The sequence below is a fragment of the Chinchilla lanigera genome, unplaced genomic scaffold, assembly GCF_000276665.1.
Source record: "Chinchilla lanigera isolate Chin_1 unplaced genomic scaffold, ChiLan1.0 scaffold00002, whole genome shotgun sequence".
Lineage (NCBI taxonomy): Eukaryota > Metazoa > Chordata > Mammalia > Rodentia > Chinchillidae > Chinchilla > Chinchilla lanigera.
The window spans coordinates 45,470,369-45,484,329 of NW_004955403.1; the positions used below are offsets into that span (position 1 = coordinate 45,470,369).

At 37.5% G+C, this 13,961-nt stretch overlaps 1 protein-coding gene across 2 annotated transcripts in view; it reads left to right on the plus strand.

Annotated features, from left to right (window-relative positions):
* Positions 1–563: 563 nt before the first annotated feature.
* Xpo7 (exportin 7) overlaps positions 564–13,961 on the plus strand; it is a 37,760-nt gene continuing 24,362 nt past the window's right edge. The window contains exons 1-9 of one of the 2 annotated variants that reach the window (XM_005373641.2): positions 564–599; positions 1,126–1,272; positions 3,761–3,854; positions 4,400–4,566; positions 5,759–5,851; positions 8,386–8,490; positions 10,172–10,337; positions 10,919–10,992; positions 12,705–12,824. In XM_005373641.2, the coding sequence (XP_005373698.1) occupies positions 579–599; positions 1,126–1,272; positions 3,761–3,854; positions 4,400–4,566; positions 5,759–5,851; positions 8,386–8,490; positions 10,172–10,337; positions 10,919–10,992; positions 12,705–12,824 (987 nt within the window). In that variant the 5' untranslated portion in view covers positions 564–578. The remainder of the gene's footprint in view (positions 600–1,125; positions 1,273–3,760; positions 3,855–4,399; positions 4,567–5,758; positions 5,852–8,385; positions 8,491–10,171; positions 10,338–10,918; positions 10,993–12,704; positions 12,825–13,961) is intronic. The other variant, XM_005373642.2, reaches the window with a different exon arrangement.

The following is a 13,961-nucleotide window of genomic DNA, read 5'->3' on the forward strand; positions in this document are numbered from 1 at the left end:
AGTGGGGGGAAAGGTGGTAATGAAAAGCCTTGGGCAAGCTTCCTGGTGCAGTACATTGTAGGCAGTTTGCACAGGTTGGTTTCATTATCGTTACTATTACTGTTGTTCTTGTCAGAATGGTTGTTTCTAACAGTGAGATCCCTCAGACTACTTAAACCAAATTTTGCTTATTACTGTTGGAAACAGGCTCAAATTTATTCTTAAAGTCCAAACCATTCCTCTAAAAGCTAACAGATGTTTACTCTCCTCTGAGTCAGTGAAAGATGATTGTTAAGTGTGGCCTAACTAGTTCCTTTCCTCTTTGCCTTGAACCACTCTGTGGAAATAGATTCACTTGCATCCCTTTGGGTTTTTGATTGTATCCTTTTGAGTTTTCGACCAAAGCACACACCCATACCTCTCCTGCCTCCCTGGAACTGGTTCAAGATTTGGAAAGAAGGGTTTGTTTGGGGGCGTTTCTCGTCTTATCTCGGGGTGAGCAGATGCTAGGGTTGAATTTATTTTGACCCTGCTATTTAAATTTGGAACTGAAGCAAGAGTTTAAAGTACAACAGAAGAGAGTCTGCTGAACTTCAGACATGAGGGACCCAGGGGGTAAGGTGTGTACCTGCATTCTGAAATGTTCTCCTGCCTAGAGGTTTTCTGGGAGAGGGCGACTTTGTGTATACAGATAAGTGTAAGCTAACAACTGCTACTCAAGAGGAAAATACTTAAAACTTTGTAGAGCTATCTGGCACTTAGAGTGTGTTTATGTGCTTAATTTTAACAGCATTGCCTCTAGTATCCATACTTTTTAAATTGATGGCAGAATAAGTAAATTTAGAATTTTTATTTGAAAGTCTTTTGGAAAAGCTTAGATATATGAGTATTTGCAAGGAAAAATGCATCATTTGTGGTTGATCTTCAAGGGAGAGACTAAAAGTATATAGATATTTTAAGCATGCTGCTATTTTGTCTCCTAAAGCATCAAAGAAAGTGAGCTACAAATGACTGTGAGGTTACCCAGCTTCTCTGCAGAGACAAAGAGCAGTTCTCTTTTCTTCATCTTTGCCCAGTAATTTTGAGCATAGGACCTTCGGTAGACAGTAGGCTGGACTGACTGCTTTCTTGGCTGATCTTTTCCAGAGCCTGGCCCAGCTAGAGAACTTGTGCAAACAGCTGTATGAAACAACAGATACAACCACTCGACTGCAGGCAGAGAAAGCCCTGGTGGAATTCACCAACAGCCCCGACTGCCTCAGCAAGTGCCAGCTGCTTCTCGAGAGAGGAAGTGTACGTAAGAGTTGCCCCATTCTGGAGGATGGCTAGGCTTGGGAAGGTGTTCTGGTTCTAAGCTGAGGTCTGGGTTGGGCTCTGCCCCTTGATTTTTTTAGGTGCCCCCTGCCTTCTCCATTTCACTTTTGAAAAGCAGCACCACTGGCAGGTTGGTAAGAAAGTCTATCTGGCCTTATCTGGAATTTCTGTCCTGTTATTTTTCATCTTCCATGAGATTTCTGGCATTCATTTTCCATTTCTGTATGTACGTGGCACCTCCTGACCTTTACTACACAAGAAGGATCATCTGAGTGTCTTTCCTACCCAAGGTCCTTGCCACCATATAAGCTCTTGAGTCTTCTGTATCTCTTCCTCCACCATAGCTGCTACTTACTGCCTTACAAGTCTAAGAAAAAATGACCTTGGCAATGAAAATTGCAGGAAATTTAAATTTTATAATTAAAACCTCTTCCAGCTTAAAAATGGTATTGTAGTAATGAAAGTAATACTCCAAATGAGATGTAATTTCATAAAATTACTGTTCTTGGTGAGATCTTTGGTCATGAGCTCACTATCATACCACAGATCAAGGCTCAGAAACCCAGCTAGACTTTAACAAGTAGCACAAGCCTTCTTCCTACAAAATAGCAATAATAAGTGCAGCCCTCTGATTTGTCTTAATGTGCGAATGACTTCCTAAGTATCCCTACCTGTGTTACTCCATTTCACAGATAAAGGGGAAAAAACCAAGAAAAGTGAAAATACTGTATTAGCTCTACTTGCTATTACTGTGGTAAAGGTGAAAATATAAATAAGAGTGTATCATGTTCTGTGCAACATGTATTCCAAAATAATTGGTTTATAAACACTTACTTGCCAAAAAATATCCCCCAGACTGGAAGAAAACATGGAAAAAAAACAAAATTTGTTGAGAGGGTAGAATTCTAGATGATTTTATTTTTGAATTTTCATTAGTATTATAGCAGTGTTCTTTATACAATATGTAAAGAAAATTATAAGGGGCTGGGGATTTAGCTCAGCGGCACAGCACCTGCCTGGCATGTGCGAGGTCATGAGTTCAATTCCCAGTACTGAAAAAAAAAAAGAAAAAAAAATTATAGCTGGTTAAAGTTATACTTTAGTAGCTGAGGAATCTCTTTTTCCAGTATCCAAATATTAAAAGTCATGGTCAGAAGTTGAGTAGTGGTTTCTTCTGAGTTTTACACATATAATATTTTGTGCATTTCTTTTAAGTCACTTGGTCTTAGATTGGGTCTTGGAATTGATGCATTGCATTCATCCCATGGGAGATGGACAGCCAGTTTTTGAGTTGACTTGTGCTGGAGCTGCAGTTGTAGTCCCAACCCGTTCTCTCTAGCTCCTCATTGCCATTTAACAGAGTAGAAGAAAATAGGATTGGTACACTACTAAAAGCAATCAAAATGGATTCTTAGTAACTTGACAGATTTATTGGAATTATGTGTGAAAAACATTTGCACATTATATAGCATTATGTACTGTAATTGTAGCCCCTTGGATTATTAGGAGTTTCCTTTTACTGATAAACCTGCTTTATCTGATAAACCATGTTCAAATTGTGTTGAATAAGAAGTATCAAAGTCACTTTCACAAATGTTCTTCTTAATCAAGTTTTGTTTTTTTATATTGGTGGATTTATGTAACACCACTAACAAAAACAGATACCTAAGTATGTCTTTAGGACTTTTTAGTCTTACAGAAAATGATCCTTAACTCTTGTTTAGGTTATTTTAATGGTTTTGAGTCTATTCTTGTTATAAGATAGCCATGTGGAGGAATTTGGTTTTTTTGTTTGTTTGTTTGTTTTTTCGGTCTTTTTGAGACAGGGTCTCCCTCTGCAGTTCAGGCTGGCCTTGAGCTCACTTTGTAGCCCAGGCTGGTCTCAAACTCACAACGATCCTCCTGCCTCAGCTTCCCAAGTGCTGGGATTACAGGTGTGGGCCTATAATTGTTACATGACCCCTTCTTATACATGAGATGCTGAAATTTATTAAAAGCCACTTTTGACAATATGATTATATTATTCCATTACATAACTTTTCTGTTCTCAAATGATTGTTCTGAAATTTACTACTATGTATTCCTCAGAGTTGTATCTGAATGATACCTGTACTGATAAAAAGGTACAATTTGTAGATTGTAGCTTAATGTGGTAGTTCCCTCTAGTATTTCCTGTTTTTCTTTCTAATACCATACTACAGGAATTTTTTGTCTTTTTGAGACAGGGTCTCACTATGCAGTTCAGGCTGGCCTTGAGCTCACTTTGTAGCCCAGGCTGGTCTCGAACTCACAAGGATCCTCCTACCTCAGCCTCCCGAGTGCTGGGATTACAGGCATGCACCACCACACCCGGCTTACAGGAATATTTTTAGGTGAAGGTTTTTTTTTTTAAGAGCACTGTAATGTTTCTGAGTAACAAACCTTATGACTGACTTACCCAGCACAATTCTTTCCTCTGTCTTCACAGTCATCTTATTCCCAGTTACTGGCAGCTACATGCCTTACCAAGCTTGTATCACGCACAAACAACCCCCTACCATTGGAGCAACGAATAGATATTCGTAAGTAGAGAAGTTGGGTTTTTTTGTTTTTTGAATTTTCTGTTTTATCTTGAAGAAATTAGTTTAATTGTGTACTAGTAAAAGTTAAATATATGTGCATTTTTATAGTATTTTATAACTGCTAACATGCAAAATATGTAGTCTAGATTTTTTTCTAGAACTCAGGGCTTGTGAGAGTGAAGGGCCATATACAGTTACATCTAGATAGAGCCTAAGTTGTCCCTTTCATTGTCAGATTTCTCTCATTTAGTTTTTATTGCCACTGATAACTCAGGAAAACTTTGTTAAGGATTTTTAAGTCTACGTGGACCACATTAGTTAGCCATAGAGGGGTAAATTCAAGACTGCTATGCTTCAAATTCTCCTTTTTTACAGTAGGAATTTTGAACTTGAAAGCCTGCCAGTAATCTTAAATTTAAGGTCCCATTAGTAGTTTAAATAATGAAGAGGTAAGAGTGAGTACAGGCCATATAGTATATTTAAAGACACAAATCCTTCTCTGGATATGGATTGTTGTTGTAATGTGGACTGTTTTTTTTTTGTAGGGAACTATGTACTCAACTACCTTGCCACACGGCCAAAGTTGGCTACTTTTGTGACACAAGCACTTATTCAGTTATATGCCAGAATCACAAAACTGGGCTGGTTTGACTGTCAGAAGGATGACTATGTCTTCAGAAATGCAATCACAGACGTCACAAGGTTTTTACAGGTACAATGTATATATTTGATATATTCGTAATGGGAGAACCAACGGATATGCTTATATAATACTATCCACTTTTTGAAAAATTACACAAAATGGAATTTTTGGCATATTCTCTTCTGTATCTTTTTTACCATTAATATGTCTTGGCAGTGTTTGCATGTATTTGTCCGTTTGTTTGTTTGTTTCTTACCCAGTATCAGGGATTGAACTCAGGGAATGCTGAGTTATGTCCCCAGCCCTTTTATTTATCTATGTTTATTTTGAGATGATGTCTTACTGAATTTCTCAGGCCATTTCCATTTTCTAGCTGTTAAATAAAAATCCTTTGGTGGATATCCCAGGACATGTATATTGTCATACTTTGAATAAGGGTGTTTGCAGGATGAATTCCTATCCTTGGAATTATTCAATCAAAAAGATACTTCAGCTGGGCGTGGTGGCGCACGCTTGTAATCCCAGCACACAGTAGGCAGGAGGATCGTTGCAAGTTCAAGACCAGCCTGGGCTACAAGTGAGCTCAAGGCCAGCCTGAACTGCATAGTGAGACCCTGTCTCAAAAAGAAAAAGAAAAAGAAAAAAAAAAGATATTTCAGGCATTCCCCTCAAAAATGTTATACCTAATTTTACACTTCCAACCAACAGTCTGTAAGAATGTCTGCTTATACCTTACACTTGTTAAGTTAAACATTTTTATTTTTCCAGCTCAGTAGGTAAAAACCAGTAGTATTTGTACTTGGATTATGAATGCACTTGGACAAATTTTCATGTGTTATTCCTTATATTTATCTTTCTGTGAACTCTATATCTTCTGTACATTTTTGTCCATCAGTTCTTTGCCATTTTCTTATTGTTATTCACAGTCTCTTTATAAATTGTGTTATTCATTTGTCAGTTACCTTCCAAATGTGTTTTGCAGTTTATTTTAAGACTGTATATACTATAATTCTCATGGGGACTTTTAAGTTTTAAAAGTTCTACATTTTGGTGAAGTCAGATTTAGCAGTCTCCCATTATGGAAATTAGTTTTTATGTCCTGCAAGGCAACATGTTTAAACTAGAATTCCTTACTGCCCTGGGTAGGCAGTTTTATTCATGACACGGGAAGCTGTCATTCATTGTCATTCATATGAGTATACCCCAAATGCTAACACCAAGCACACATGCCAACTCTTTCTGCCTCACATTTTTTCACCAGGACAGTGTTGAATATTGCATCATTGGCGTCACAATTTTATCTCAGCTAACCAATGAAATTAATCAAGTAAGTGCTACAGCCTTCCTCATTGAAGTAAGTGACATATTTTTTGTTAGTCTTGGTGTTTTCTGCTATATGTGGGATGATCTTTTTTGGCAGTTGTGTGCTTTTGCGGTAAGTGATTAATACCCTTTTGAAACAAATGGTTCCATTGAGTTTTCCTCTGTAAGTGTAAGCTGCCTTGCTCTTTTTGTCCTGCTCCCCTTCTCCCTCCAAAATATTTCACTCTCCCTTTGAGCTTTCCTTACTGCATTAATGTTCATTTTAGAGATGAGAATGATGGTTCTGAGTCAAAACCATAATGAGATATTACCTTGCTGATAAAAGAGAATGCTCCTAAAACAAGGATCATAAAATTGGAGATAGCTTCATTTGTGTGCCCCTTCTGCTTCTTGAGGTGCTGGTATGTAACCTAGGGCCTCACTTTTGCTAGGCAAAGCTCATTTTACCATTGAGCTACATCCTAGCCCTTCAGTTAATTCATTGATGTCACAGAACACTATAGAGGAAATACCAGTGGCTGTTTTTTTTTTTTCCTTTTGCGCTGCCTATTTTTGTCAGTTTTTTTACTTTTGTAGCCAGCTAAAATTTTATAATTATTGAATAGGCCACTATTAATATTATTTGTAACATCTCACCCTCAGGCTGTCAGCATATTAATTGCACTAGCATTACTGTTGCTGCTACTCATTATTACACAAAAATTTTCATTAACGCTGAGAAATTTTAACTGCAAGTTGGTACTCTTAATGCACTAGCTTATGTAGCCTGTTAAAATCTGAAGTCAGTAATTTTGTTCACTGTCACATGCAGTCCTCAATGTGAGAAGGAATTATCAAAATAATAGCAGCTTTTACTTTTTGAGTAGTTACAATGTGCCAGCCATTGTTGTAAGGACTTTATTTGTATTAATTAATTTTATTCTTTTAACAGTCTTGGGAGGTAGATACTGTGATTATCCCATTTTCTGCATGAGGAAACTGAGGCACATAAAGGTTAAATAATTAGCCTATAATTTCACCGTTGTAAGCAGTAGTGCTGGATTTGAACCCAGAAAGATTTATCCTAGATCCTGTGCACTTAACAAGTTACTCTAGCCACTATCACTTTTGCAATAGGAGGGCATACATTAACAAAGTACAGGAATTACAGGCTTAATGATCTCTTTTTTGAAGTGTGTCCCCACAAAAATACATGAACATTGGTATAAAAACCCTGAAAGTGATAAAAATGTATCTAATAGTTGACGTGTATATCTGTGTATTATGGTCAGTACAACAGATTATATGATCTAGCAATTCCTTTATTATCTAAGGTATACATAACTCACTAAAGCTAGAACTGGTTAGAGAATTTCCTGTCATTTTTTTTGTGGGCAGAGTCAAATACCACTTATTTGTTTGAATTTAGGAATAAAGTCAAGGAAGAGTTGATCAGCAATCTTGTCAGCAATCTTACTGTGTTACTCTTTACTGTAGAAAAACAAAATGAGCCCCCTCTGGGATGAATTGATGAGTAAATAGAAGAGATTGAGTGGATAAATGAAAAATAGCCTGGAAAACGTTGAAATTCTTTTATTCCACTCATTTTGTGCCTGTTATGTATTATAAATAAAAGGCATACAAAAGAACTAAAAGGTTTAGTCCTTACAAAAACACTTGTAACTTAGCTGAAAAGACAGTAACAGAAGTATAAGTGAGATACCAATACAGCTATCTAAGTTTTCACCAAGCATGGTGGCCCATGCCTATAATCCCAACACTTGGGAGGCTGAGGCAGGATTGTTGAAAGTTCAAGACCAGCCTGGGCTACCGAGTGAGCTCAAGGCCAGCGTTAACTGCACAGTGAGACCCTGTCTCAAAAAGACAAAAAAAGAAAAAGGAGAAAGAAAGAAACTAAATTAAGTTCTCAATTCATGATGTATAGACCATGTATTAGACTAGGTAGAAAAGGAAGAAAACAGTGGACGCTTTTAATTTTAAGTTCATGGCTGTTAGTGGCTGTTTTGGAAATTTTGCAGTAACTTCTATCCTGAGTGGTTTGTTTACCAAAATTCAAGTCTTGCTACTGTTTTTGATACTAAACCACAGTATGACATACAGTAATTATTAGCAGTGTCTGTGAACTGTTTCCAAGTTTTACCTCCTCAAACACAGAGGAAAATAAAAATTTACACTAGAAATACACATCCCTGGGGCTGGGGATTTAGCTCAGTGGCACAGAACTGGTTCTGTGCCAGGCAAGCTCAAGGTCGTGAGTTCGATTCCCGGTACCGGAAAAAAAAAAAAAAGGAAAGAAAGAAATACACATCCCTCCTTTTGTTTTTCTTCCATAAGTGCAAGAGAAATGAGATCCTCATTAGCTACCAGATGCTTACTGTTCTCTGCATCTTCTCACTAGATATGACTTAACAATAATTTAAGCTTTAAAAATGTATTTGTATTTGTGTTTCTTTTATTGGAAATACTTCTAGTTTATCTGAAGTCTCCATGAAAATTATGAATGTAACTATTTACTTATTTTGCAGTTAATTCTAAAACTTGTATTGGTCTCTTTTTTCTACACAGGCAGACACCACCCATCCCTTAACCAAGCACAGAAAAATAGCCTCTTCTTTCCGAGATTCATCACTATTTGATATCTTCACACTTTCCTGCAATTTACTAAAACAAGTATGAATATGGGGTGGGCCGTGCTTCCTAATTTATTTCTAAAGGGTGAAAAACAAATGGGAATCTGTTAGAGGTCAGCTGCTTACATAGTCCATGACAGTTTATGCATCTCTCTGTCATTTCTCACAAACATCTAGTGGTATTAAGAAAAACTAGCCAAATTAACCAATGAAATTAGAGAAAGCATTGTGATTTCCTTACTCAATGCTATTCTTTTAGGTAGAGAGTAATAAGTGAACACTGATCCCACGCTGCTACCTGAAAGGAATGTCGTTTACCACAGAATTAGAAATTTCGCTGTTTGTTTTTTTATAACCACATAAAATCTATATATGGAGTAAAAGCCTGTTAGCTTTATGGTGTTTGGATTCTTAGTGCTCCAAAAGCAGGTTCAGACTACATTGTTATACAACTAGGTTGATTTCTCTGTCTCCTGCTGAGTTAAAAGCAGCAGATAAACAAGCAACATCTGTAAGGAACAGTAGATTTTGAATTTTTAACATCCAATTAGATTTAATAACCTTAAGGGCAAGACAGTAGTACATAAGGAAATTACCTGTTTTAAAGTGGAGAGTTGGTTTTCAATTCATGTATTGGTGGAATTGAACCAAGGAAGAAATGTTAACCTAAGAGTCCTACATTGATAACAGTGTTTGGATGCTTTGTGCCTATGGAAAGCTAAATGGGATTAGCCTCTGGCTTTTTGTTCATTTTTGTGTTGTTGTTCTCATTTTCAAGTATTTCCCAAGTTTAGTTTTAGAAGCAAATTTGTGTTCTTTATATTGTCTCATTAATGACACTCTTACTCAGTTACTTAGTTTTACCTCCAAATTCCCAAAGAGTTCTCAGCTTGGGCAAGCTGCCAGGGAAAGCTCTTATGCCTCCTGGAGGGAAAAGGCCTTTGGGAAAACTGAGGCTCAAGTCCTCAATGATCCTGTCAGAAACAAATAATTAGCCAGCCTGTCAGTGAGGCACAGCTGATGTAACCTTGCCATCTACAGTGACAGAAGAGTGTGCAGGCAGCCATACTGCAGGTGAAAAAATACAATTGTGTGGTGATATTATTTAAATTTTGGTGATAGTTGAAATGGTAGTGCTAAAAAGAGGAAGGAGGCTGGGCATAGTGGCACATACCTGTAATCCCAGCATTCGGGAGGCTGAAGCAGGAATGTTGCTGTGAGTTCAAGGCCAGTCTGAACTACAGAGCAAGATCCTGTCTCAAAAAGCCAATAAATAAATAAAAAGAGGAAGGGAAGAGAGCAGTACAGAGTATAAAACTTCCACAGAACTCCCTCCAGAGTTTTCACTCAGCCCTGTCTAGGATTATAAGGACCTCCCATGTAAATCTTAAATCCTGTATTGCCCCTTATATCCCTCTGGCCACTGAATGTATAACATGTAAAGAGTAAGTGTTAAAAGGGGAGTGTCTCTGAAGCACTAGCTCAATGTTTTTATAGTAAGCACATGTCAATAGTGAAAAGGAGTAGATATTTTCATAGCATAGGTAGTTTTATAATACTAAGGTGCTAGAAGTACAGCTTTAGGGGGAGAAAAATCATCAGTTTTCTATGGAGAAGTACAGCCCTCTTTTTCTGGGTTAACAGCCTCCTCATAAATCTAAGAGCAAGCTGGGAAGAGATGAACAATTGTTTGGGGCTCACTGTGTGGCAATTTTTTCCAGGCTTCAGGAAAGAATCTGAACTTGAATGATGAAAGTCAGCATGGCTTGCTCATGCAGCTGCTCAAGCTCACCCACAACTGCCTGAACTTTGATTTCATTGGCACCTCTACTGATGAGTCCTCAGATGACCTCTGTACAGTACAGATCCCCACCAGCTGGAGATCAGGTAACAGAAACCACACTACCTGAACCCATCTGCCACGCAGCTCCATGGCAAATCCATGGGACAGAAAATCCCCGTGATCTTGTTTACTTTAAGAGAAAACTTAAAATTTTGATGTCTGTTTTCATAATGCAGAGAGGTTGTTGAAGAAATCTTACAGATTCTCCCAGCATGGGAAAATTCTTACTTACTGAACAATAATAGTTGTACATCTTACCTCTTGCATGAATCACCTGGAGACTTACGATACCTGTTTATTTAGTGTAATATCTGTCTTCAAGAACAATATCCAACAAAAGAACATGAACTTTGGTTTGTTTCTATGTTCCTAAGGATAAAAATTTTAAATTCTTGCTATAGGCAGAGGTGTTCGGATTGTTTAAAGTTTGCTGAGAATCAAAAGAATAAATCTGTTTCTTAGAGGACTAAAAATTAAATGGGAAACAAAGAAGTCCCTGCAGTTTAGCCTTTCTAAAGAGATAGATCTTCTGTGAGGTAAATAAGCAGAAGGATAGTGCCAAAAGAATGCAAGTAGCACTGTACAGATACAATAATGTCTTTTGTCTCTCTCTTCCCTCCCCCAGCATTCTTAGATTCTTCAACTCTGCAGCTGTTTTTCGACCTGTATCATTCCATCCCTCCTTCATTCTCACCTCTGGTGAGTCAGAATCAATTTCTAAAGCAAACTTACTTCTCGTAGCAATGAGGAATGGGCGTTATATTTATTTTGTTCTACAGAAACCATAGAGGTGAACCATAGAAATACTTGAATTAGACATCTAGCCTTGTGAGATTAAGCTTATAGCCTAAAAGTTCAGAAATAGCCTTGCTCAGTGGCACAGTGCCTGCCTGGCAAGGGCAAGGTCCTGAGTTCAATTCCCAGTACCAAAAAAAAAAGAAAAAGAAAAGACAGTCTTTGTTATTTTTAAATTAGTCCAAGCTGGGCTTGGTGCCACATACCTGTAATCCCAGCACTTGCAAGTCTGAGGCAGGAGGATTGCTTTGAGTTCAAGGCCAACCTGAGCTGCTTCACACCAAAAAAAAAGTCTTGTCAGCTGATTAGTGGCTATAAATGGTCAAGTTCTTTTTGTTCCTTCTTGAATCTGACTCTGTAATGTACTTCATACTGATTGCCACTGGCTAGAATTTGGGAATTTTAATACAATGGAAAATTCAGGCAAATATTACATAGTGATAAATGGAAGTGGTAATGAAAAGGCTAAGTTGGCTACTTATCTTGAAAGCTGTTAGGAATTATATATTTTTCCTCTTTTGTTGTTTTGCTTTTTTGAGACAAGGTCCCACTATAGAGTTCAGACTGGCCGTGAACTTAACTATGTAGCCCAGACTGACCTCGAACTCGAGGGCAGTTCACCTGCCTCATCCTCCCAAGTGCTGGGATTACAGGCATACACCACCATGCCCAGCTATATTTCTCCTTTAAAACAATAATTGGCCTCAATCTCATTATCATTCAGGTTCTAAAATCCTGATCCACTATTTAGATTCTTGGCCTAAAATACTGTTGTATGCAAACGATACAAAGAAAATGCCACGAAGTAGTGGATGTTTTCCATGGTGTTTCTGCAGTGGACTGCTTTTCTATTCACTGTAGAATTTTTCAAATTAATACAGACTTTCCCTTGAGCAGAAAGGACTGCTTGACACAGCGAAGACAAAATAAAGGGGCTCCCACAAGGAGTGGTGACACACGGCCTGAGTGGGGTCCTCAGGCAGGAGAAGGAAATGCTGAAGGAAAAGCCAAGGCCCAGGGAAGGGTGGAACAGCACAAGCTGTGGCCATCCAAAGAGACTCTACCACCCCAGTCCTTCCTTCTGGCCTTGCACCTCCTCCTGGTCCTTCCCAGTGGCGTAAGCCAGCCTGGAGCCAGAGGTCAAGGGGGCTAGGATGTTGTTGACAGAGGTCAGCCTTCCAGGAACAGAGCAGAGTAGAAAAGGAAAGAAAATGGATTGGTAGTAGAGGGACAGAGTATGAATTTCTAGCACAGTGGGATCTGCCGTATTTCATTATGTACTATATAGTGAAGCCTGATGAACCAAAAGGCATGAATAAATCTGAAACTTTATTTAAACTATAAATTGCTTGATATTTTCAAGCCTTAAAAAAAAACAAATAAATATGCAAGACTTAAAGAACCCATTGGGATGATCAAAGGGTAATGTCTGAGGGAACTTTCCAAACAGATGTAATCATAGGCAGTTACAGTGACCAGTTTAGAACTGGTGCTCTTTTCCTTTATAAAGCTGCTTCAGAGACTATACCTTAAAGAATATGGTGGGAGGATACAAGGTATGGTGAAAATTGCTGCACCATCTTAACCAGTGTGCCTGTGTTCTGCCTCACTTTCAGGTATTATCCTGCTTAGTACAGATTGCCTCGGTTAGAAGATCCCTGTTTAACAATGCTGAGAGAGCTAAGTTTCTCTCTCATCTTGTCGATGGTGTTAAAAGAATACTGGAAAATCCACAGGTAAGATTTTTGAGAATTTGTGTATATACAGGGTTATATATGTGTAGGGCAACTTTAGGAGCTAGAAAGAAATTCATATGGAGACCAGACTTAGCGGAGATTCCAGAAAACAGTATAGGCTTGCTTTTCACAAGAATTATGTGAATCTATGTGTAGGAAAACCTGAGTGTTTACTTTCCCCTGGAGGAGATTGTATCCTCCAGCTTCAGAAGTGCAAGAGCCATGCAGAGGGATCACTTCAGTACAAGGAAGATTGGAGCTGGTCATCTTTCACAAAGAAATTAAGAATCTAAAGTTTGGTCTGTCTCTGTTTACATTTTTTAAAATGTATATCTCTAAGATATAGGCATGTTTTTAGATGAGGAGGTATTTCTGTTTCAGGTATTCATTCCATAACTTGATTCCCCTTTTTGTCTTTTTCAGCTGACACCTATTTTTCAAACTATTATTTTTCCACACTAGAAAAAAATTATAATAGCAGTTTATCTTTTAAAAATTATAATAGCAGTTTATCTTTAAACTCAAAAAAATATTTACTATTTAAAAATAAATAAATAAATAAATATACTCAGTTCCATCCCTGTCTATAAATATTCCTTTATTCACTCAACAAAGCACCTACTATGCACCAAGGTTATGGTACTGATCAAAGTCTTTACCCTTGTATGCTAACAGAAGAAGGTATTTATAAAGAAACAAATATACTGACACTATAAAAATCTGTAATACTTGCTAGAATTGCTTGATCAAATATAAACACTAACATGATAGGAATAAATTTAACATAGTTAATGATACAAATATATGAAATGATTGTATTTGCTATTTTAGTAAACCATAGTGTTTTACTTATTGATCAGTTTGATAAATGTGAAAATTTTATTCAATTTATTTTTATTACGGGAAGCAAACAAATCAGTCATGTCTTAGATGGTGCCCACTTCTGCTATTAATCAGTTTTATGACCTTCACATAGTCAAATGATCCCTCTAGTTTCCTTTTCAAACTCGGCCAATTGAGGTTAGTCCACCTTATAGGTGATTATTCTGAATGACTGAGATAGTAAGTATAACTGTTGTTTTTATTTATTCTGATTTGGTTTAGTTTGGGTTTTTTGGTTTTGTTTTGTTTTTTGAG